This window comes from Balaenoptera musculus, chromosome 5 (genome assembly GCF_009873245.2).
Source record: "Balaenoptera musculus isolate JJ_BM4_2016_0621 chromosome 5, mBalMus1.pri.v3, whole genome shotgun sequence".
Lineage (NCBI taxonomy): Eukaryota > Metazoa > Chordata > Mammalia > Artiodactyla > Balaenopteridae > Balaenoptera > Balaenoptera musculus.
This window is the reverse complement of record NC_045789.1, coordinates 110,510,883-110,534,713: the sequence shown is the minus strand read 5'-3', so window position 1 is coordinate 110,534,713 and position 23,831 is coordinate 110,510,883. Positions and strand designations below refer to the sequence as shown.

At 39.3% G+C, this 23,831-nt stretch overlaps 1 protein-coding gene across 5 annotated transcripts in view; it reads right to left on the bottom strand.

Moving 5' to 3' along the window:
* Positions 1-23,831, bottom strand: part of EGF (epidermal growth factor) — an 87,946-nt gene that overhangs the window by 16,694 nt on the left and 47,421 nt on the right. For 3 of the 5 annotated variants that reach the window (XM_036852782.1, XM_036852787.1, XM_036852785.1), the window contains exons 11-18: positions 22,326-22,474; positions 17,839-17,943; positions 16,369-16,592; positions 12,950-13,117; positions 12,094-12,243; positions 9,219-9,341; positions 4,602-4,718; positions 3,450-3,575 (exon numbers count right to left, since the gene is read on the bottom strand). In XM_036852782.1, the coding sequence (XP_036708677.1) occupies positions 3,450-3,575; positions 4,602-4,718; positions 9,219-9,341; positions 12,094-12,243; positions 12,950-13,117; positions 16,369-16,592; positions 17,839-17,943; positions 22,326-22,474 (1,162 nt within the window). The remainder of the gene's footprint in view (positions 1-3,449; positions 3,576-4,601; positions 4,719-9,218; positions 9,342-12,093; positions 12,244-12,949; positions 13,118-16,368; positions 16,593-17,838; positions 17,944-22,325; positions 22,475-23,831) is intronic. The other 2 variants (XM_036852784.1, XM_036852786.1) reach the window with 1 other exon arrangement.

Here is a 23,831-nt window from a genome sequence, read left to right as displayed (position 1 = left end):
TGGCTCAGTGGGAAAGCTGGAGATGGTAAACTATCTCTAGGTAAACATTTAGTAGTTCAGATCATATCAAATTCAACATTTTTGCCTTTTTTACATAAATATGAACGAAGTCATCACTTTTTTTCCCAACTACCCATCTTTTCTTTTCTCAGTTACCACCACCCTAACCTTTAGGTCCTTCTCTTCAATTTTCCATTGCTGTAAGAGGAGCAGCCTTACAACATTCCCTGCATCCCATCTCTCCTCCATTTCTCTCCTAAACACCAGTGCCACATTAATCTTCCCGAACCACATCTCCCGTCACTGCACCACTTGACTCAGATGCTGCCAGTAGCTGTCTGTTTCCTAGAGCTGTGCTGCCTAATACGGTAGCCATCGCCATATGTGGGTATTGAGCACCTGAACTGTGGCTAGTACACACTGAAATGTACTGTAGGTGTAAAACACACACCAGATTTTGTGGACGTAGTACCAACTGTGAAAGAACATAAAATATATCAATAATTTTTATATTATAGATAACTAATGAGAACCAACTGTATAGCACAGGGAACTCTACGCAGTGCTCTGTGGTGACCTAAATGGGAAGGAAATCCAAAAAAGAGGGGATATACGTATATGTATAGCTGATTCACTTGCTGTACAGCAGAAACTAACACAACATTGTAAAGCAACTATACTCCAATTAAAAAACAATGATGAGGGACTTCCCTGGTGGTCCAGTGGTTAAGACTTCACCTTCCAATGCAGGGGGTGTGGGTTTGATCCCTGGTCCAGGAGCTAAGATCCCACATGCCTCGTGGCCACAAAACCAAAACATAAAACAGAAGCAATATTGTAACAAATTCAATAAAGACTTTAAAAATGGTCCACATCAAAAATAATAATAATAATAATAATGATGATACTAATAATTTTTATATTGATTACACATTAAGCTGTTAATATTTGGGATATATATTGAATTAAATAAAATATTAAAATTAATTTCACCTGTTTCTTTTTGCTTTTTGTAACGTAGCTACAAAAAATTTAAAATTACATATGTGACTGACATTATATTTCTACTGGATGGTGCTGGTCTAGAGAAGTAAAACCCCAATGCCTGACTTTCAGATTCTAGTTTTCCACAAATATAACTCAACTTACCTGTTATGGACTGAATTGCATCTCCCCAAAATTCTTATGTTGAAGCCCTAACCCCCAGAGTGACTATACTTGGAGACAGGACCTATGAGGAAGCAATCAAGCTTATATGAAGTCATAAGAGTGAGGCCCTCATCCAACAGGATTGATGTCCTTCTAAGAAGAGGAAGAGATACCAGAGATATCTCTCTCTCCCTCTCTCACTCTCTCCACAAGCCACAGAGGAAAGGGCATGTGAGTGTGGAGCAAGAAGGGGGCCGTCTGCAAGCCAGGAAGAGTCCCCACCAGGAACCAAATCTGCCAGCACCTTAATCTGGGACTTATGGCCTCCAGAACTCTAAGAAAATAAATGTCTGTTGTTTAGGCCACCCAGTCTACACAGTACTTTTTATGGTAGCCAGAGCAGATGGAGACACCACCTTGCCAGACTCAGTTTTTGTTCTCCTTCACACAGTATAGACACACAGTCTATACTTAAGGCTCTAGGCTTTTCTCTACACCCCCTCCCCCAAATAAGACCTGTGATATGTTCATGCCTGGGATGTTCCCCACTCTTTCACATTTCTGCATAATAAAAATGTACTTATGCCCCCAGTTCCATCCAAAATGATACTTCCTCCATGAAGTCTTTCCCAATACCTCAAACAGATATGTCTACCAGTTCTCAACTTCCACTTAGTTTTTACTTGTCTTATGATGCATACCTTTCTTCACCACTTATCACAGCTGCATTTCTTTTAGATCATATTCTCCATGTAAGCAAGGACTACCTTCCTCATCTTGGTATTCCTCACAGATTCTAGCACTGTGTCTTTGCACTAATAGGGGTCAATTAAATATTTGCCACATTGAATCGCTAACCTGAATAGCCCAAAGGGAGTCTTTTTTTTTTCTTTTTTAAACTGACATCCTACTGTAATCTCTATGAACTATCACCTTGAGAATGAGAGAGAAGCAAAAACAATGATGTACTGTTGGCCGAGAAACACAACTACTCTTAAGAATAACAACAGTTTTATATAGCACTTATTGTGTGCCAGGCATGGTTCAAAGCACTATATCTACTACCTCTCTATATCTACTATATATACATGGGGCTGGGGGGCAGTGCGGAGAACAAGAACAAGCTCAGTGCTTCCATGTGGCCCGAGACGCCATGCCAACCAGGCAGGCTGGGCCATGACACTCTGCTCCATGGAAGGAGATGGGTGAGTAACAGAGTGAGAATCCAGAGTATAATGAGTTTAAACATCCAAGAAAGTATACCTTCCTTTTTCTTCAAAGTAAATTAAATATAAAGCCTGTTTGTCTAAATTATCTATGAGCCTGCTTAGTTAGAGCAGTGACATTTTCCCAATTGACAGCCAAATATGTGCTTAAAAGAGCCTTTACAGATGTCTGTGGACTCCACAAAACTAATCTGATAAAGGTCTGATTTAAACCAACCAGATCCAGAAAATTGGTAGTTATGACTGATATTTCATCTTTAACTTCAACATGTGGGAGAAAGCAATGCCATTTTAGTTTGTTATCAAGGTATCTGCCCCTCACAGTGAAAAGATTTTTATGTTTTCAGAAGGAAAGGAAAACACTGAAAGAGACATGTTAAAGCCCCATAAAACTTGAGATAACTATTTTACTGGGCCAAGATGGTTTCAGGCAGGTCTTCACTTGTACGGTGACGTTGTGTTACACCTGGAATGGTACATGACATCCACTAAGTGAACTCCCAACCCAGCAAGCCACACCCAGACCTTGGCAGAGGATGGTGATTATGAAAGAGGTCTTAATCATTCCTTACTTGATTCTAAATGTCAACGGCTTGAACTTATCAAGAGCCAGCCGGTGAGCCCTTTCACAGAACCACGCTTCCTTCCCATTACACACAGCCGTGACCTCCAACAAACCCACATCAGCTCTGCAGTTCACCACGGTTCAATTGCCAAATTCAGTGTCGAAGAAAATGCTGTCCAGTTCCCCCCATGATGGCTCGAGGTGTGGAGTTATCAACGAGGCACTGATGTCACTCAACCCCCGGAGAAAGAATTAGAAAGGCAGAGGGGAAAACAGCCTCTGCAGAGTGTAGAAGCTGACTAGTGTGGTCACGGCCAAAGGGCACGCAATTGACTATTTACCAAAAACTGAAATATGTCAGTTTGAACAGATCACACAACTCCTCTTTTAGTCTTAACATGTGTGTCACCGCAGTTCTCTCCTGTCTTTTCTCGGCCCGCCACACCCAGTGTTTGGTGACTCTCCAAGGCCTGCCTTCACCGTTGGCCCTCTGCACACAGCTCTCTTACCGAGGCAGTGGATCCCATCTCCCTGGTAGCCTTCTGAGCACCGGCACACGTGGCCACCTTCAGTATTGATGCACTTGGAGGAGGTGGGAGGGCAAACTGAGATACCCAGCTGACATTCATCTATATCTGTGGGCAAAATGATGAGCTAGTGAAATACACAGGCAACCCTGGTATAAAGGAAAAGAGTAGGAAAGGATAGTATAATCGTACATACAATCATCCAGCCATTGACAGGTACTGCTTGCAAATGTGATGCAAACCCTGCATCTTGGACTTAAAGCTCATTTCTGAATCAATTTTTACAGATTTCTCAGTGTTTGACTAGCTAAGTATGTGTAAGTAAATCACTTTGTGCCAGAGTTTCAGACCATAAGAACATTTACAATAACGGCTATCAATGTAAAATAGTAACCCATCCAGCAAAACCTATTTAATAAACTAAAACTTATGACCTAAGCCTTTGGGGGGAAAAGCTGTGTTTTTATTGGAATCGGGGAGTTTATAAATTTGACTTGAACTCAGATTCATGCTTTTAAAGCTAATTATAAATTCTTCTCCTTGGGGCTTCCCTGGTGGCGCAGTGGTTAAGAATCCGCCTGCCAATGCAGGGGACACAGGTTTGAGCCCTGATCCGGGAAGATCCCACATGCCGTGGAGCAACTAAGCCCATGAGCCACAACTACTGGGCCCGCGTGCCACAACTACTGAAGCCCACGTGCCTAGAGCCCATGCTCTGCAACAAGAGAAGCCACCGTGATGAGAAGCCCATGCACCGCAACGAAGAGTAGCCCCCGTTCGCAACGACTAGAGAAAGCCTGTGTGCAGCAACGAAGACCCAACACAGCCAAAAATAAAGTAAATGAAATAAATAAATTTTTTTAAAAAATCAATTATATTAAAAAAAATTCTTCTCCTTAATGTCAATTGTCTATATTATGGAATTTTAATATAACTCAATGTAATATAACGATATGTTATATGTTTCTTATTTTCTATTCATACACCCATCATCTTTTTAGCTAATATCAAATAATGTATTCAATCCTGAGGGTAACATAAATCCTTCTGGAGATTTTGAATCAGTATGATCTGAGAGAATGTTTCTGATTCACTATTTTCCAGATATTATGTGTATTTGGATTTTGCTCTTACCAGAACACAGTTTTCCATCTCCGGCAAATCCTTTCAAACACCGACACGTGACATTCTCTCCCTCTGAAACACACCAAGCCTGTGTACTGCATCCCAAGGCACAACAGTCATCATCATCTGCAAACAGCGAGAACCCCACAGGATTATTTCCAGACCTCAGAGGAGAAAATGGACTTCAATGTTTTGCATTCTACCAAAAATTCCAGTACTTCCTTTCTCAAGTTCTGGGGCAGGTTAACCTCCAAATAGAAACACTGTGCTGATCTGTAAGCTATATCTATATTAAAGGATCCACAAACCATATGTTTCTGTTTACATGCTCTCAACAAATCTTTAGTCTTAAAGAATTATGTGGTGTTCAAAGACCCCCATGTGAACTTATTTATAATTTTTTAAAGCATTTGCAAATTTGAACTATACAATTTCTAGGACTAAATGGACTCAAACTTCAAAAATTGTATTGCTTTATTTGAGAATTCCCAACCGTTGTGACATACAAAAGGGGTCAATATATTCTTATCTCTCAAAGATACGCAACTAATATGTAGCAAGTAGATCTGTGTACCAACATGGCAAAGAGATTTAATCATAAAAAGATTTATTGTCAATTTACTAAAATTATGTTTGATATATAATAGAATATGTATGTCAAAATGTATGTTTATTATCAAGATTTATGCTGTGACTTGCAAACCTCAAGGCACTTTTTTTTTTTTTTTAAATTTATTATTTTTGGCTGTTTTGGGTCTTTGTTACTGTGCGCGGGCTTTCTCTAGTTGCGGTGAGCGGGAGCTACTCTTCGTTGCGGAGTGCAGGCTTCTCATTGCGGTGGCTTCTCTTGTTGCGGAGCACGGGCTCTAGGCGTGCAGGCTTCAGTAGTTGTGGCTCGTGGCTTCTAGAGCACAGGCTCAGTAGTTGTGGAGCACAGGCATAGCTGCTCTGCAGCATGTGAGATCTTCCCGGACCAGGGCTCGAACCCATGTCCCCTGCATTGGCAGGTGGATTCTTAACCACTGAGCCACCAGGGAAGCCCCACCTCAAGGGACTTTTACAGAGTCATGAACCATACAAACTAAATGCTGTAAATGGATCATTTCATTTCATACTCCAATGAAATGCAAATGCCCCAGAAGACAGAGTTGCCTTTTGAGCCATAAACATGAGCAAGTTGTTTTTTCCTTTAGCTACTTATGTATATAATCATTCTCCAAATGCCTCCTCTCTGTTGGAGTTGGGGGTACCTGACATACCACAGTAGGATATAAACTATCTTCTGTCTTTTCACTGGTAAATTTGCTCATCTGAGTATAGAGGAGGTCAAGAAACCCTCCAAAGTTGCCCGTAAATTAAAGAAAGTTAAATGATCTAAATAGGAGTCAGGTGCCATGTGAATGCAGCCACCGGGTAGTTGCGTTTGATTTGCTTAGCTATTTGAGTGAGAAGATTTTTCTTGTGGGAACACGGGCCTTTCATGCTTGCTTGGTCACCTCCTGTCACTCATGACTCTTTGAGATGGTTAAGTTCAGACTAACTCAATTATCCATTGGAGTCAGCATTTATTTGGAAGACTAGCTCCCAAATCACAAGGCTGTTCAGAGTGTATGGTGGACAGTATCAAATTACCCAAGACATTTTAAATCACTTGCGGAATTATCTTAAATTAACATATGATTCAGGATTTATTTGGTGACTTGCAAACCCCAAGGCAGCTTTGCGTAATGAAAAGCAATGCATGTGCAGTTGCAGGAGGGATGAGCCATAGCCAAAGCTCCTCCTGCCACAAACTAGCTCCACAAGGAAGGCATGCTTATGCTTCACGCGCCTCTTCTCTAAAATGCAGATGGCAGTTTCCGTCTGGTCTACTTCACGTGGTTGTTGTAAGAACTTGAAGAAAAAGTGATTTTTTAAAAGAATCTTTTGAGAACTATAAAATATTGTATTTACATATCTAGATAAGAATGATAAAGAAGAAGAGTATTGTGACAGCCTGAATCAGAATTAGCCTTATCACACTAGAAAAGACTCTGGGGTCTGTTTGTAAAATTAACAAAATTAATTCATTTTGAAGTACCTACTATGTGCCAGATCCTAATGAGGGCCAAAAATACAGTGGTGGAGAATATAGACAAGGGCTCTGTTTCCTTACATGATTATTTATTGAAGTATAGGTGTAATAAGCACAATCAAGAAAAAATACTGGGTTCCAAGGGAGCTGAAACAGCTCTCGCCTCACTTGGTCAGGAGACTAGGAAAGGCTTTCTGAGAAAGAGCATATTAAGCTGAGATCTGAAGGATACACAGGACTTGGGGAGGTGGGGTTAGAAAGAGCCCTGTAGGCTGAGAAAACAACACCTGCATGTTACAGGCAAGGCCCATGCAATGGAAGCAGGCCAGAGAAAGCTGGGGATAGAAGGGCACCAACTGAGGCTGGTGAGGTGGGTACAGGCTAGTTTCTCCAGGGCTCAACAGGCTAAGTTAAGAATTTTACATTTTATTCATGAATTTAGAAGAATTCGTGATTTTAGTGAATTTGACAATGAAACTTTTTATGATTCAATCTCTTTGCCATGTTGTACACAGATCTACTTGCTCCATATCACTCTGTGTCTTTGGAGAATAAAAAGATATGGACCTAAAATCTAACATAAAGTTTTCAAATTTTTTTAGTATAGATACTTGTTTGAAATGAAATTTCACAACAAAATATAAATAAGATCCCTTAGCCTAACACAGGTAGAACTAAAACTTTACAGGCTAAGACAAAATAGAACACAATCCAGGGAGGGAAAGATGAGGTAATCTTCACCAAGACAATCAATTTCATTTATTCCACACGAGGCAGAGTGCAGTCTCCAGGCATGAAGCCAAACACAGCCTGTCATATATGTATTCCAAATCTTTAGCCATTTTGTCACTCCCCCATGCCACCCACGTGGCCTAATTTACTGTCTGTCATTCACCTTGGTCTTTGAGTCCCCCAAACATTAGCTTTTCAAAATATCCTCTATGAACCTCTAGGGATCCCTAGTGACTTTGAAAAGGTTCTCTATACTGCTAATATATATTATGTATATTGTTTTATTCTACCACATTGTCTCCACATCTGACTATGACCTTGGAGGCTGGGGCTATATTTAGCTAAGTATGGTATCACCAGCATTTAGCACGGTGTATGGTAAATAAATAGTCACCAAATGAATAATATTCCTAACATGACAATGTTCCAGTAATTCTTTTCTTGATATGAATTAATTACTTGGTCATAATTTTCAAAATCTTTGGTCGAGTCACTAACTTCACATATCTTAGTTTTCAAATCTGTAAAATGATAGATTGTGATAAGGGTCAAATTAGAGGATATACTTAAAGGACCTGGTAAACTCTAAAGCTCTGTAAATATTATTATTACTAAAAATATTCACCTCTTTGTATTTTATCAAAAATCACACTGATAAAATCCTATAAGGAGGGGTAAGAGGTCCCAGGGCCTCGAAAATTGTAGTTTGCCGACCACAAAAGTTGTGCTTAAGTGTATATAATGCCCTAATGTGGAGTTCTCAAATTTATTTTTAGCCACATACAGTAATAAAATTGTCTCACTCAGAAATATAAATAAATAAAATGCTTCAAAACAGAGCTGCACTGATTGAAAGGCAGAGACTTAGCATGAAGAAGAGGTGGGGTGTGCAGAAGCTTTAGGGCTGAGCTAAGCCCAGTTTGAAAACCACTAGCTTCATGAGTGAACACAGAGTATAAAAGAATTAGGTTCCCGGGCTTCCCTGGTGGCGCAGTGGTTGAGAATCTGCCTGCCAATGCAGGGGACACGGGTTCGAGCCCTGGTCTGGGAAGATCCCACATGCCGCGGAGCAAATGGGCCCGTGAGCCGCAACTACTGAGCCTGCGCGTCTGGAGCCTGTGCTCCGCAACAAGAGAGGCCGCGACAGTGAGAGGCCCGCGCACCACGATGAAGAGTGGCCCCCACTTGCTGCAACTGGAGAAAGCCCTCGCACAGAAACGAAGACCCAACACAGCCATAAATAAATAAATAAATAAATAAATAAATAAATAAAATTAAAAAAAAAAAAAAAAAAGAATTAGGTTCCCTAAAGTCGTTACACACTGAATAAATTATTTAGCCTTTTGGTGATAAATGGGCAATATATTATAGAAGAAAAAAAATCTAACATTTGCTGTTTGTGGACTTTCTGGAGCAGCTGAAGCAACCAGTCTATATGTGCTTATCAACTACCATCTGCTTTTCACACTGACGGAAGTAAAGCTAAATGGGCCAAACACCAAAAATACTAGGCATGGATGGGGATACACCCAAATCTTTCCTGGCCTATTTTTCACTTTTGTTTCCAAGTTAGATTTCTTCAAAAAAGATTCAGTCCAACGACTCTCAATGAGTAAAGTTCATGTCCAGTCTAATATGCAGCCATCTTCCTCAGATAAACCATTCAGAAGAGAAGGACCAAAGTTTGAGTCCAAAGTCTGTCTTCACTAGCTTTGTGTAGATTTAGTCAACATTAAGTTAGAGAGTTCGTTCAGAATTTCTAATTAGTAGGATGGAAATTGTTGGAAACAAAGCTGTATTGGAGAACTCATTATTCATACCTGACACCATGATTTCAGCCACTAGCATATGTTGAGATTCTGTAATATTATCTTCAAGCTCTCTACTGCTGGGTAAGATGTCCAACGGTATTACTCCATTACTCAGATCTGCTCCACTACCTATTGAAGGCCAACAGATACAATTAATTTACTTTTGTGATTCAAGAAATGTTTGAGTTAATTTGTATTTATGGCTGTTTGCTGGTTGTGAGTTCAGACTCTTTCTCACAGTCGGAGGATTCAGAAAAACTGCCAGGGTCTTGGTGGCTTAGAAAACCTTCTCTGCTACACCACACTCTCTCAGCTTCACTCCATGCACTTATAATTGAGGGTGGGAAGAGCCAGTAGGGAGGAAAGACAGGACCCTTCTCGGTACTGGCAAAAACAATAAAAGTAGAATACCAAAATCCTTACGAACATAATCAGCTCATAATCACTGCTCGCCATTACTGAGGACAAATCAGTGAGATGATCTCCCCAACCTGCTTTTCATATATACCCCTTCTCCTTTAGGCTGCTTATGACATTTATTTTAGCCTGATTTTGCCAGTATTTAGAAATGTGGAAGGGCATAAACAAGCTATAATTTAACATAGTCATGGAACCTATGCAACTCCCCAGAACATGGAAGAAATGGAACCCCTAAAACACTGTGTATTCTCTAAGTGTGGCCCATGGATTCCTGGGGTCTCACTGCATGGCATCTAGAAGGTCAAAACTATTTTCATAAAAGGCAAATAACTGTATTGTTATTTTCACTGTCAACATTGATACTGATGGGGCAAAAGCAGACATGGGTGAAAGTGTGGTGCTTTAGCGTGAATCAAGTCATGATACTAGTAGCATGTTCTCTACTGTGGTCATGTTCTTCACTGCCACATACACACACACACATGCGCACACACACACACACTCCAGTTTCACCTTTAAAAGCCCATGATGGAGCAGTAAAATTACTAATTTTTGAAAATCTTGACCATGGACTACCTGGCTCTTTAATCTTCTGCGTAATGAAATGGGAAGCAACACATAAAACACTGTGCACACACTGAAGTTATGATGGCTGTCTGCAGGAAAGGCACCTGTGAACTCTCAGAGATATGAGCTAAAACTAGGCTCTTTTTTTTTTCATTGAACATGATTTTTACCTGAAAGAATGTTTGATAAACTATGTCATTAACATTTGGGGATTTGATATTTTCTCAAAAATGAATGAAGTGATGCCGTCACTTCAAGGAAAATTAGCTCACAGTGCTTGTTGCCAGTAATCAAATTTAAGCTTTCAAGTGGAAAGTAGAATTCTGGAAAACTTTCCACAAAAAAATTTTAACAAAATCCAGACACTCAAAGACTTTTCTGATGAGTTTGATAATAATAATTAATGTTACTGTAGGTATATTAATGTGATATTTGGCAGACTTGCATAACTCAGTCAATCAATATTTTTAAATGACCAAAACATGATGCAACAAAATCATGCATGGTAAAAGATCCACTCAAAGTGCAAAACAGAACACTGGGTTTTAACATAGCAGAGGACAAGAAGTTCATTGATATGGCTTCAGATTCAACATAGCAACTAACTCTAAGAAACTACCACCTGTCTAGTTCTGATATATGTATAATATCAAAAGAAGATATACAAAAATGTCCTCTGAAAAGGCTATTAAGCAATCTTCCCTCTTCCAGCTCCATGTGTGTCTGATGCCAGATTTTCTTCATAGGCGTCAAACAAAACAACACAGCAACAGCTTTAACAGAGGGGCAGATGGGAGAATCTGGCTGCCCTCTATTAAGTCAGATATTAAAGATATAAATGTAAAACAATGTCATTCTTCTTACTACATATTTTTGTTTTGAAAAATAGAGTTATTTCATTTCTTTTCATAAAAACATGTTCACATATAATGGAATATTACTGTAACTTTAGAGATATTAAAATTTTTAGTCTTAATTTCTAATATCATAAATCTTGATAAATATAACCCACACAAACAAAGACTCGAGTTTTTCAATCATTTTTAAGAGTGTAAAAAGGTTCTGAAACCAAAAAGATTGAGAACTGTTATCCTAAGGCAACAATTGATAGAAAGTTCAGAAAATCCAAAATATCCAATTCTGGTCCATGGATAAATTAATCCATTTATTTGCTGTCAATGTCACCTAACATATCATGCCTATTGGATAAATATGAATTTTTAAAAAATATCTAAAATAAAATTTAAGTTCTCTTTGGTATAAGATATCAAGAGATGAATCCAAATACACCTTACCTGTTTGGATGCACATTCAAGGGAAGTAAATCAGTACTACTGTTTACATGTCATATTAGATCTCTTCTTCCTCAAAGTCACTTTTAGTTTTTAAAAACGTGGATCACAAGCCTTGTCGGGCTGGATTCCCTACACCTGTCTGGTATCCTAAACTTATTTATTACAAAGGACTTTGCTTTTCATATAAAGACAGTCATGTGGCAGGGGGTTTATATATGACTACCTCTAAAATCGAGGCCATAAAACTTCTAAACAAAATGTCTTTGAACATTCCCTGAATTGGTAAAATACTGGCATTTATTTCCAAGGATGGGCTACTCCACCAAAAATGGGGGGCTGGAGCACTGGAACTTAAGACTTTGAATATTATCTTTTGTTCATTAATTTTACAGCTAGAGGAAGTCAATTGAATTTAGTTTGTAATGAGGAGGCCAAACTTATCAGAGGGAAACAAAAAAAAAAAAGACAGCTTGGCATCGCCAAAAGCAAGGGAGCTTTTAATAATACAAAATATTAAAAATTAGCACAAGCATAAAAATCAATGTAGAACAATATTCCTGAGCTAAAGTAAGATAATTTGGCCACATAGTTTATCATATTACCTGCCAATATCTGATGGCCATTCAGAGCCAGACACGTTTTTCCATCTGGAGCTTTCACAAAACCTTCACGACACAAACACTGAGCAGTTCCAAACCTCTCTTCGCAAATATGTTCACAGCCTCCGTTTTGATGTAAGCAGGGATCTGCTCCTAGCAGAGAGGAGGTACATTCACAGATGGGCTTGGAGATGAAAAGGTGTAAAATCAGTGTACAGCTTTGGGGGAAAGAAACTATCTAAATGGAGCTGTTTATATCAAGAGCTATTTCAGAAGAGTACCTATAAAGAGCCACTGGTTCTAAGATAAGCTCAGAATGTTATTACCTTAGGAGTATTTATTGAGTTTAGCCAGTACCTTTGTTCAAGAAGCTATTTGGGAAGATAGGACTCCTATTTCCTGACTCATAATCTAGTCAAACTGACAAACGGTGATTCAGAAAGAAGAGTTGCTATGGGAAACTAAGTGGCTTTTCCATTTGCTTACCTACTCCTGGCTGAAGCTCACTCACTTGCATTCTCAGGAGGCGGGGAAAAGCCCAGTGTAGGCAGAAGCTTCCACTGCGGGTTTCTAAATCGCTCTCCCCACCCATCCCTGCCCTTGCCCTTAGTGCCTTTAACCCAAAAGTCTTTGAAAAGGAGCAAATAAGTAAAAGCTACTCAGGAGAAGAAAAGCTGAGGTTGGAGGGATAAAGCCCAAACTTATTACCAGACTATCTTAGTTTAAACGAAATCCAAATCTCAGCAGATCTTAACATCTACCCAAATTAGTGAGAAGTGCAACACACACCCCCTTCCCTGCCGTCAAACGATTAAAAGAGTTGCAGATGCCAGTCAAAGAAAGACTGCGTCCAGTGTACCTGGTTTTGCCAATGGATGAACTACAACCAGTGATGAGGGCTTCAGCATGCTGCCTCGGAGACGTACCCTATTTTTGCCAGTCCTCTTGTTCACCCTTATTACCGATGGCATAGTCCAATCAGAGAACCACACATGATCCTCAAACACAGCCACAGCAAATGGGTGACCTGGAAGCAGTTCAGATCCATTATAAACATCTTGTCTTTGCCATGAATAGTTTTGAAAGGACAAGGCCTGAAACAGATATCCAATTCCTACACTAAATCAATTCTTTAATACAGCCGCTAAGCAATGTATGAGCCACTTCCTTGAGCCACCTACATCAAGGAGAAGCCACATGATGAGGGAACCTCTTCTTAGAATGGGAGCCTGGTGGTATGAAGTCCTAGCAAAGCCCATGGTCATCCAGCATTCAGAGAGTGGGAGAATGTGGGTGATTGACATAATACCACTCATAATGGTATTATGTCAGGAATAGCAGGAATGTTTCTGTGTTCAGTGACTCTGTCACTATTTATAGACTAAACAACTTGCCTGGGTAAGTTGGGTAAGTTATTTTACCCCTCTTTGTCTTAGGTTCCTTGTCTTTTGAATGGCAGTAATAAGTAGTAGACTAAATTTACAGGTTGCTGTAAATTGAGATTTTTACATTTAAAAAAATCTAAGGTAATTGAATAATAGCCTCCTCAAATTCCCATCTCCACCAATACATTTCCTTTCCTATCTCTCCTCTTAACTAAAATTAGTCCATTGACTGTGCTCCTGCCTTCTCTAGGACCTTGTTCTGTCAATTACTCCTTTCATTTACCTTAATTCTCTTCGATTCTCTTCATCTTACCAGCTTCTTTCCCTTAGCTGATTAGTATGTTCAGGTCTCTCCTATCTTAATTCCCTCATCCCCTTGACCCCTCTAACTTCTTTTTGTCTCTTTCCTTCCCTTCTGAGACAAGTTTTTTGGAAGTTATTTATTATCTGCTGCTTCCATTTTCATGGCTCCAATCGACCCCTAAGTGGCCTCTTCTGATCCTACCTCAACTAAACCCGCCTCTCCATGCCACTGAAAGAGCTCTGATAAGATATTCCAGTATTTAGTAAGCTGGGAAATGTTTTAATATACTATCTCAAGTGGTTAGAGGCTAAAGCTAAGGACCCCTAGGTTTGGAAGCTTTTATCACATCCAGTCACATTCCCCAGGCCAGTCTTTTTGCTAATGAGCAATGGATTTGGTGGATTAGGGTGAATGCCTCCCTCTACTGGCAGCAAACTCAAACGATTTTTCCAGGTGAAATGAATCTCCACCCATCATTATTGACCAGGGCCATTAAGATTCATTTTGGTCTCTAGCCTTTGTCCCAAATTAAAGCCATAAATGCAGGAAGGGGATTTTCTATATAGTTATTGTTTCGTTTTGTTTGCTGTGATAAAAAACGCATAATACAAAATTTACCATCTAAGCCTAAGACTTAACCCACAGTTTTAGTAATGTTAAATACATTCACATTGTTGTGTAACCAATTTCCAGAAATTTTTTCATCTTGCAAAACTGAAAATCTATACCCATTAAACAACTTCCTGTTTTTCCCTCCCCCTAGTCCCTGGCAAATACTATACTACTTTCTGTTTCTATAAGTGTGCCTATTCTAGATACCTTAAGTAAGTAGAATCATACAATATTGGTCTTCTGTGACTGGCTTATTTCATTTAGCAAAATGTCCTCAGGGTTCATGTATGTTGTAGTATGTGTCAGAATTAGCTACTGTTTTTCAACACAAACACCACACTAGATATAATCTTCCTTATTTTTTGTTTACAGGGGAGCCACAGTTGAACTACCAGTAGATGGCACTGTAATGGTGGGAACGGTTATTTAGATGTTTACATACCAGATTATTTGTATTTGTATTTAATAGGAAGTTGCATTAGTCACAGATTATAGCAATACAAATTATTTACAAAATATCTCCTATGCTTTTTTGGTTTAGAATATGTTGTCTTTACATTCTAGTTAGGAATTTCCAAATCCCTTTATACCTCCATATATCAAAGCTATAACTTTACATTTATTTGGGAGATGTATTTTTTAACAATGTACGTCTCCCCTACTAGACTCCATGACTTCACAGGAACCATAATTGTTTTACTCTCCACTGTATCTCCACTTCCTATAATGGCACATGGATGATTAAAGTCTACAATTATACACAAGCTTATAATTTATTATGAAGTATGTCAATTCTTAAAGAAGCTTGGAAGTATGTAAAATTTTTAATTACATTTATCTTGATCTATTTAATGTAAAATACAAATCTAGAAATTCATCACCAAAGAGAAAGGGCAAAATAAATACCTTACATGGATTATTAGTTTGTTAGGTTCTTCCTAAAAGAGAAAGACCATGTTTTTTCATCTTCCCAACCAACCAGTTTCTAAATTCCCAAAGCATCTTTAACATCACCTTGGCTTTCTTTTGACATCCAATCTGTTACCAAATCCTCTCAGTTTTTCATTCACAGTGATTTTTGTAATATTCTAATCCTCCATTCTACTTTTTAAATGGCAATCTTCTAGCTCAGGCCTTTATTAACTGTTGACTGAACAATTATCATAACCTCCTAACTCATTTCCTGCTCTCAAATTCCAATCCAACACTTATACTGTTACCTAAGTGGTTATCCTGATATACCAATATTATCAGATACATTTCCTGCTTAAGAATATGCAATGGCTCCCTAGTACGTTCAGAATTAATTTCAGTTAACGTATGCTGGCAGTACTAACACACAAAGACCAATTTTTGCAGCCTTATCTCAAATGATAATGTTTTATCACCATCTATTTACCACATGGCCCAGTTCAAATACTGTCTTTGCAGATTCCCTGAGTCAAAATGAATCTCCTATGGTTATGTAATGTCATAACAGTTTGTACTTCTCTTTTAACAGTTAGCATAGGCTACAGTGTTTCAAAAGTATTTATGAAAATATATGACACCCCATGCAAAATCTGAAAATATAATAGGAGGGAAAACTGTATTAACCTTGGCACATGAATGGCTAAAGGTGATACTATCACTTGTGAAAATGACATTTGAGAAAACATAAGAAATGCTAGTAGCTGAACAAGTTCTTATTCTTAAAGAAGTTTTAAAATATTTAATATTTTCATTCTGATTTTAAGAAATCTTGGCAAAGAGAAATGATTATGCATCGCTATTTTTTATCCAATTTTCCAATGTTAAAGTAATCTTTGTAGCTCATAAATCTCTGGAGAAATCTGTTAGTCTGTCTGTATTCCTTTCTCACCATATGTTTAAGGGTGGGGGGGGGTGAGTGAGTGTGTGTGTGTGTAAACACATTTTGTATTTAACACTCATCAACACTCAATCAAGTTGAAGAAATCACCCATTCCAAAGCCTCACCTACATCGTTCTGGACAAGTCTTTGGCGTTTTGAACCATCCAGATTGGACATTTCAATCACAGACTGCTTGGCATCGCACCAATACAACTTGTCAGTTAAGTAATCAATTGTTATTCCACTGGGCCAGACCAGATCCGAGCTAGCTATAACCAGTCGGCCAATGCCTTGAAGGGAAGAACTTTCAATTCGTGGATTAATCCCCATCTCAGTCCAGAATAATCTCCTTTAATCAAGAAAGCACACAACAAATAAAACTTGCAAGGAAAAAAAATTCTTTTATTCTTTCATTATTAAAAACATCAATGAAAATCACTTTAGGATAAACTAAAGTGGTACACCAAGGAATACAGAAAGAGAAAGTATAGCACTGAATATTGGACACAATTTTCAAAAGCAAAAGATTACCTTCTCTATGTACAACAACTTGGACAGAAAATGGTGAATTAAGGCTCAGATGATTGGATAAAAAAGGAGCTGTTAGTTTAAAAACTTGTAGTATATTACTATCCAAAAGTGTTTGAGTGCATATTCTTAAATTAGCGTTTCATGCTACAAAAGGCAATGGAATCTTGCTAGCCTGTCCCTCTGCTATGCATATGTAAAACTTGCTGTATATGTAAAATTACAACGTAAAGGGAAGAGCATATTTATCTATTATCCTGTTTTATACTATGTACTCAGTTAACCTGGTCAATTTTAAGTTCTGTAAATCAGGTGCTGAGGCACATTTTTTGAATTCAATATGGTTCAGTATCTTTTCACTGGCTTATTTAGAGATGGTTACATTCTCATTGTTTGAATCATGTGGCTGGCTCCAAATTAATTATCTATTTCTACCAGTTTATTATTTCCCACAGACCATCATAAAATTTCCATTATAAATAAAATAGGATGAGCTTTTATCCTTGATTTTTAACTAGGAAGGAATTAGTTATTCTCCTTAACTTAATTCTCTAAACTTAAACCAACATTTGTCACTAATTCACAACTAACAACATAGAACCTTCTAATATTTCACGATTTCTCTTTCCTCTTCCCTAAATCTAGGAATGACCTATCACTGGAACTCATGATTTTTCTAAATAGAATTCATAAGCCATGCAATCCAAATATCATCCTCTCTCAAGAAACAATATAGTTTTTAAAGAAAGTACATAGTGTAAGGGGCTTATGCCTCATTGATTAATGAATTACAACCCACTTCTTTTCAAAAAGAAATTGAATTTGCTTAAAATGAAAGGGTATCAAAACAATAAAATTTTCTATAGGAAAAACAAAAGACATTAAAAGGATGAGGAAGTTATGCTAGCCATACCATTTCTGAACATTTGAACAAATCTCATGGATTTTCTTGGTTTCTGATTCTACTGACCACCTGAGGTCTTAAGACAAATTTTGGACACTAGCACACCAAACATAAACTGTCCTATGACCTCCACAGAAAGGGTCTTATTTTCACAAATACTTACTTGGCCATTGGATGAACAGCAAGTCCTCGTGGCTGAGAGATGCCCTCCTTAATGATTATTTCACGATACTTCCCATTTAAATCACTCCCTTCAATGAGAGATTTCCTAAAATGCATGTAATATAAAGGGGCTTATTATATCAACTTTACTTTTTAGACAAAAATACTTGTTTTCCCTGTTGTTTACTGAAAAGCAAAATAGGCATTCTAAACTCCCCTATCACAGGTGTGCACATGAACACACACGTCAGGAGTAACACATATGCAAAGTCTATTGTTTTTTTTAACACAGTGTTTAAATTAGTTTCCCAATATTTATCCCAAGCAATTAAAATACACCGTGAAAGGATAAGGTAAGAGGGTTCTGTGTCTGTGGCCTGGCAGGGATAAAGCCAGGAAGTGCAAATGCCACCATCCCTTTCTCTTCACAACCTCCCAGCTCCTGGTGGAACCAATAAAAGCCTCAGCCTGGTGTTCACAGATCACAGGGAGGAAGGAGAGTAGACCTCGAAGGGCCACAGAGACAACCAACACAAGGACAGTAGGAGCAGACTTACACTGACTTTAATTTTCTTCCATCTGATTCTAAGACAAATGGGAGTACTGAAATACTCTTTGCTACTCTTTACATTAAAAAATAATAATAACTCTTTGGAATCTGGCAGGGGAGAAAATTCTTGCTTTCTAATTTTTCCATTTATTTGTCAAACAAATCTTTATTATCAAATAGACACTTCCTCAGCACTTAGTGTGTGTCAGGGATTGACCTAAGCACTGGAGATACAATAGTAAACAAAACCCGGCTCTGTCCTTAAAGAGTTAGAGATCAGCTGGAGAGCAAAGGGGAGGGAGACCGAAGCAGGGGTGGGGGGGTGGGTGATGGGGAGGGAGGAGGAGGGAAGAGGGGGAGAGGGAACCGTAATACAGTGACTGTACAGAACGCGACTGGCAGAGTCGGTGTGGGTGGCTGGCTGGAGTGCACGGTGAGCCCCAGCAGGTTCCCTGAGCAGGCAGGACCACAACAGAGGAGATTAAAAAGAACCTCCCTTCCCCACCCCGTGCCACCTGCTCGCCCCGTCTCCCTACTGCAAACTAGAAAGGACAACTATCTTTAATCCATTCGATAAACATTTGGAAAGGTCTACTCCTCGTTCTTGCAGGCAATGTGTGCAACAGGCCTGCCCAGAAACACAGGGCAAGCCCAGTCCCTCCTCCCTGTGCTACAAAACACTCAGGAGACCTTCTGCAGGTGGCTTGTTCAAGTGCCCTTTCTAGACGGGGGCCGGGGCTTGATCTATTCTTCCTCATGGGCCATATGCAGGAGGGAGATAGAGGTAAAATTGGCTCAGGGCCTGGGCTGGGTCAAATCCACTTTGCAAACTACCAACTCAGGGCAGTGGATAATTTGAAATCATTTATACTCCAGCGCCACTTTTAAAAGATAATTTTATTCCCAGATGAAGTGGAAGGTATTTTTGAACTCCATGTGTCAAATTCACTCCGTCACAACTGTCACTGTGCTTGTTCCCTTGACGGAAGGAATTCTGAAGCCACTTGCTTGTGACCAGGGGAAATAAAACTGTCAGTTCTGATTTCATTGTTACATCATCTCTAAATTCTTACTGTTCTGAGCAGGAGGAAGGTGACGAGAATTGAGACCGACATGAGCTCCCGACTCTGGAGCTGTCTCGGGCAGGATTGCTGGAATTTACTCTCAAAGCTCCCCAAGGGGGGTCACCCAATAACACACTTTTATCTGATTCAGCCACAAAGCACAACTTGAACTCCAGTGTTGGTCATGAGACAGCAAAGACAAGGGCGGACATTTGGGTTCACGTGAGTTCAAGCATAACCCTTAATCTAGTGGAGTATCTTTCTCTTCATATTTGTTATCTGATGGGTCTCAGTGCCACCACTGGGATCCTCTAAACCCACCCTATTTCCAGGGCAAGAGTTGTCCATCCAGAACCCTAGAAGAGTGATTTTTTTATCTCATGGTAGTTTTTGTTACCTCAAAAGGATGAGCAAACAGATATATTGTTTCCCTCTTGATTCTTTTTACTAGGCATTTGACTTTGGGAATCAGGATTCCTTAATACTAAATAATAGCACTGCCAGTGGAATTATCAATCTGCTTCCTTCCTACATTTAGATGTTAATTTGAATCTGTCTTTTCCTAAGCCAATGTAAACTGTAAGTATCCATTCTGGTTCTTTTACTTGGTTAAGAGTTACTATATAATCTAATATCACAAGCTTGGAATCCCAGTTATTTAAATCCAATTTCTAGCTAATATTAAGGTTTTCAAACTATAAACCTCTCATTTCCAGACAAATTAAAGGTTTTCTCTTAGCAGCTGCCGAGGACATGAGAAGGGCTTGTTATTACTCAAGTCAATGAACTAGAGAATTTGAGGTCTGGTCCTCCAGGATACGGTGGTGCCTGTCTATCTCCTGAAGGCATTGCCTCAGCAGTAGGTACTATGGTGCTATTAATCAAACACGTAAAATTAGAGGTGCCATGCAAATGTGGGAAGTATGAGGAGACCCAGCATCCTTAGAGGGGTCAAAAGTGGCAGACAACTGCTATCCTAATCAACGTTTCCTAGAACAGCCGTGTACAAGCTCTGTTATTATGCGCAGCTAATATTTTAAATGTCCTTTTAAGTAGGTTCAAAACAGAGAAGGCCATTATTAAGATTTTTAGCATTGTTATAACTGAAGTTGACTTTCATTTGTTATGTGACTCTGGGTCGAGGACATTTAGCTGACCCTGGTTGTAGAGGGCAGTATGTACTATGATTATCAAAAATACAAGCTTTGGAAATGGTCATTGTTGAGTTCAAGTTCCAGATCCAGTACTTGCTGGCTGCTTGACCTTAGGAAAGTTATTTTACCTCTTTGATTCTCAATTTTTTAATCTTTAAATTGGGGATAAGAAGACTTACCTTTAGGGGAGTCAATATGGATATAAAGCTCTTAGTGCAGTATCTGGTGCATTTCAGTTATTCAGTAAATGAATAAATACCCAAAGGATAAAGGAATGGAATGAAGGTACGGTTAAATGAATGAACAAATGAATGAATGAATTATTTAAAATATACTCACTCTGGTTATAGAAATGCCATATTATTGGTAACTGGGCACCACATCATGCATCTGGCTCATTTTTAAAATCCTGTTTGTTTCCCATGGGTTATCCAGACCAAAAGAGATTTTCTGGGACATAGAAAGCCTACCCTCAAGCATATAAACCCCCTCCCTGGGACTTCTTCCTCTATGTTGGGACCACTGATTTCAGAGGTGAAACCCTAATTAATTCTCTCTTCTTTTACTTTAACAAGGTTGCAGAGGTGCCAGAGGTTTGGGTTGGCCACCAGGTCACTCCATAGCTTTAAGTTACTCTGAGAAAGTATCCCAGAGCATGGAATCTCTAACCTTCTTCTGGGAGGTACTCCGTGGCTGGCTCCTTCTTGCTCAGAAGCAGGAAGTGGGCTCTCATTAGCACACACAAGGGATGCAGCCGCTTCCTTCTTCCCCCTTCTCCTACCCCATTCCTGGGGCTCACAAGGCCACACACACACACGAACACACACACACACACATACACACCAAGTGCAGCAGTGCTTCCTGCAGCCCCAAGAGCAGTATGCCCAGAGGACAGACACACCACAACTTCTCTCTGGTCCTGTTGTTGCCCATCAGAGGGAAACAGACCATCTCTCCCACCTCATGAGGACTTTCCTCACAACTTCAGTGTGAAGCTCTTCATGCTCACTTAACTGAGGGCCAACATGTGGGTTCTAGCAAGACTTGTCACTTCAATGTTGTGCAACCTTGAATGAATCACTTAGCCTTTCTGAGCCTTCATTTCCCCACCTGTAAAATGAAGGGGAAGTTGATCCCTGAAGCCCCTTCCAGAGCCCCCTCTGGGAGTATCCATCCTTCATTTGGCAATTATTTATGCATGACCTTAGGATATTTCTTGTACTGAGATTTAGACCAAGCATTGGTATTAGTTTTCCCTGTGTACACGTGTCTTATCTCCCTGGCTAAACTGTAAGGTGACTGGAAACATGGAGCGCTCCTCACGCTCCTGTGTGTCTCCCATGCTACCTGGGAGAGAGCCTGATCCATAGCAGATGCTCCGAGAATGCTTGTTGATTATATCCAGACAGGTTTTGTGTTTCCCTGATTACAACCAATAGCCTGAAATGCAAAAACACATGCTGCTTTCTTGGTCCTCAAAACTTGCCCATGGATACAGACTGTGATGAAAGATACAGTCTTGATTAAAAGGAGGAATGTCCTGTTTGGTGGTGGGGAGGGGGTGGAGGGACTGTGGACAGCACTGGGGACATCTTTTCTCCGGTCCCAGTCAGGTGCCCAGCAATATTTTCCTGCATTCAAAGTGGAGAGTGAGGCCAGCTGTATTACCTATCCAATCACTCCCCTCCCACGTGGCTTAAAACTGAAAGAGGAAACCTACCCTCTGTCTGTCCAATAGAATTTACGGCCAATCCAGTCTACAGCAAGACCTTCTGGCACACCTACTTCTTCCTCAATAAGCCTTTCTCGCTGGGAACCATCCATATTTGCTCTCTCTATCCATTTTAGGGTTGTATGGGCAAAGTATATCTACAAAAGAGAACACAGGCATTTCAGTTTGATTTGTTTAAAAACTTAATGTAGAATATATACAAATGAGGTTAGTAAATCTTTATATTATACAGTACAGTAGTTAAGAGCTGGGCTTTGGAGATAGACACACCTGGAACTGAACTCCACCTCGGTTGCTTCCCAGATATGTGTAAACTTAAGCAAGTTTATCAGTGTCTCAGAGGCTCAGTTTCCTCATTGGTAAAATGGGGATAATACTATGAAGCGCACTAGTTTTACATATATAAGTTCTTAGCCTTGTGCCTGGCACATATTTCTATTGCTATGGGTAATGTGCTTATCTTTGATCATTGGTCAATAACAAAGCCATCATACTTGAATTCTAATGGCTTCTACGGCCTGAAAGGGAACAAAGATGAGCAGTTTAATGGGGGCTGCAAGCTGAGCTTTAACTTCTACTGCTTGATCCACAGGATTCCACTTCGCTGCAAGTCAGGAGACACAGCTTCCTCTCCCAGTTTTGACACTTATTTGTTTGACTGCCTTGGTTAAATCATTTTATTTATTTATTTATTTTTAAATTGAAGTGTAGTTGATATACAATATTATATAAGTTATAGGTATATAATACAGTGATTCACAATTTTTAAAGTTTATGTTCCATTTATAGTTATTATAAAATACTGACTATATTCCCTGTGTTGTACAATATATCCTTGTAGCTTATTTTTTACATAATAGTTTGTACCTCTTAATCCCCTCCCCCTATATTGCCCCTCCCCACTTCCTTCTCCCTACTGGTAACTACTAGTTTGTTCTCTATATCTGTGAGTCTGCTTCTTTCTTTTTATATTCACTAGTTTGTTGTATTTTTTGGATTACACATATAAGTGATAACGTACAGTATTTGTCTTCCTCTGTCTGGCTTATTTCACTGAGTATAATACCCTCCAAGTCCATCCATGCTGCTTCAAATGGCAAAATTTCACTCTTTTTATGGCTGAGTAGTATTCCAATGTGTGTGTGTGTGTGTGTGTGTGTGTGTGTGTGTGTGTGTGTGTGTGTGTGTGTAGGTACCACATCTTCTTTATCCATTCATCTGCTGATGGATACTTAGGTTGCTTCCATATCTTGGAAACTGTAGATAATTCTGCTATGAACATTGGGGTGCATGTATCTTTTTGAATTAGTGTTTTTGTTTTTTTCTGATATATACCCAGGAGTGGAACTGCTGGGTTATATTGCTGGGTTTATTTTGAGTTTATTGAGAACCCTCCATACTGTTTTCCACAGTGGCTGCACCAATTTACATTCCCAATAACAGTGTACATGGTTAAGTCATTTAATCTCAATTTTCTCAGCTATAAAAATGACA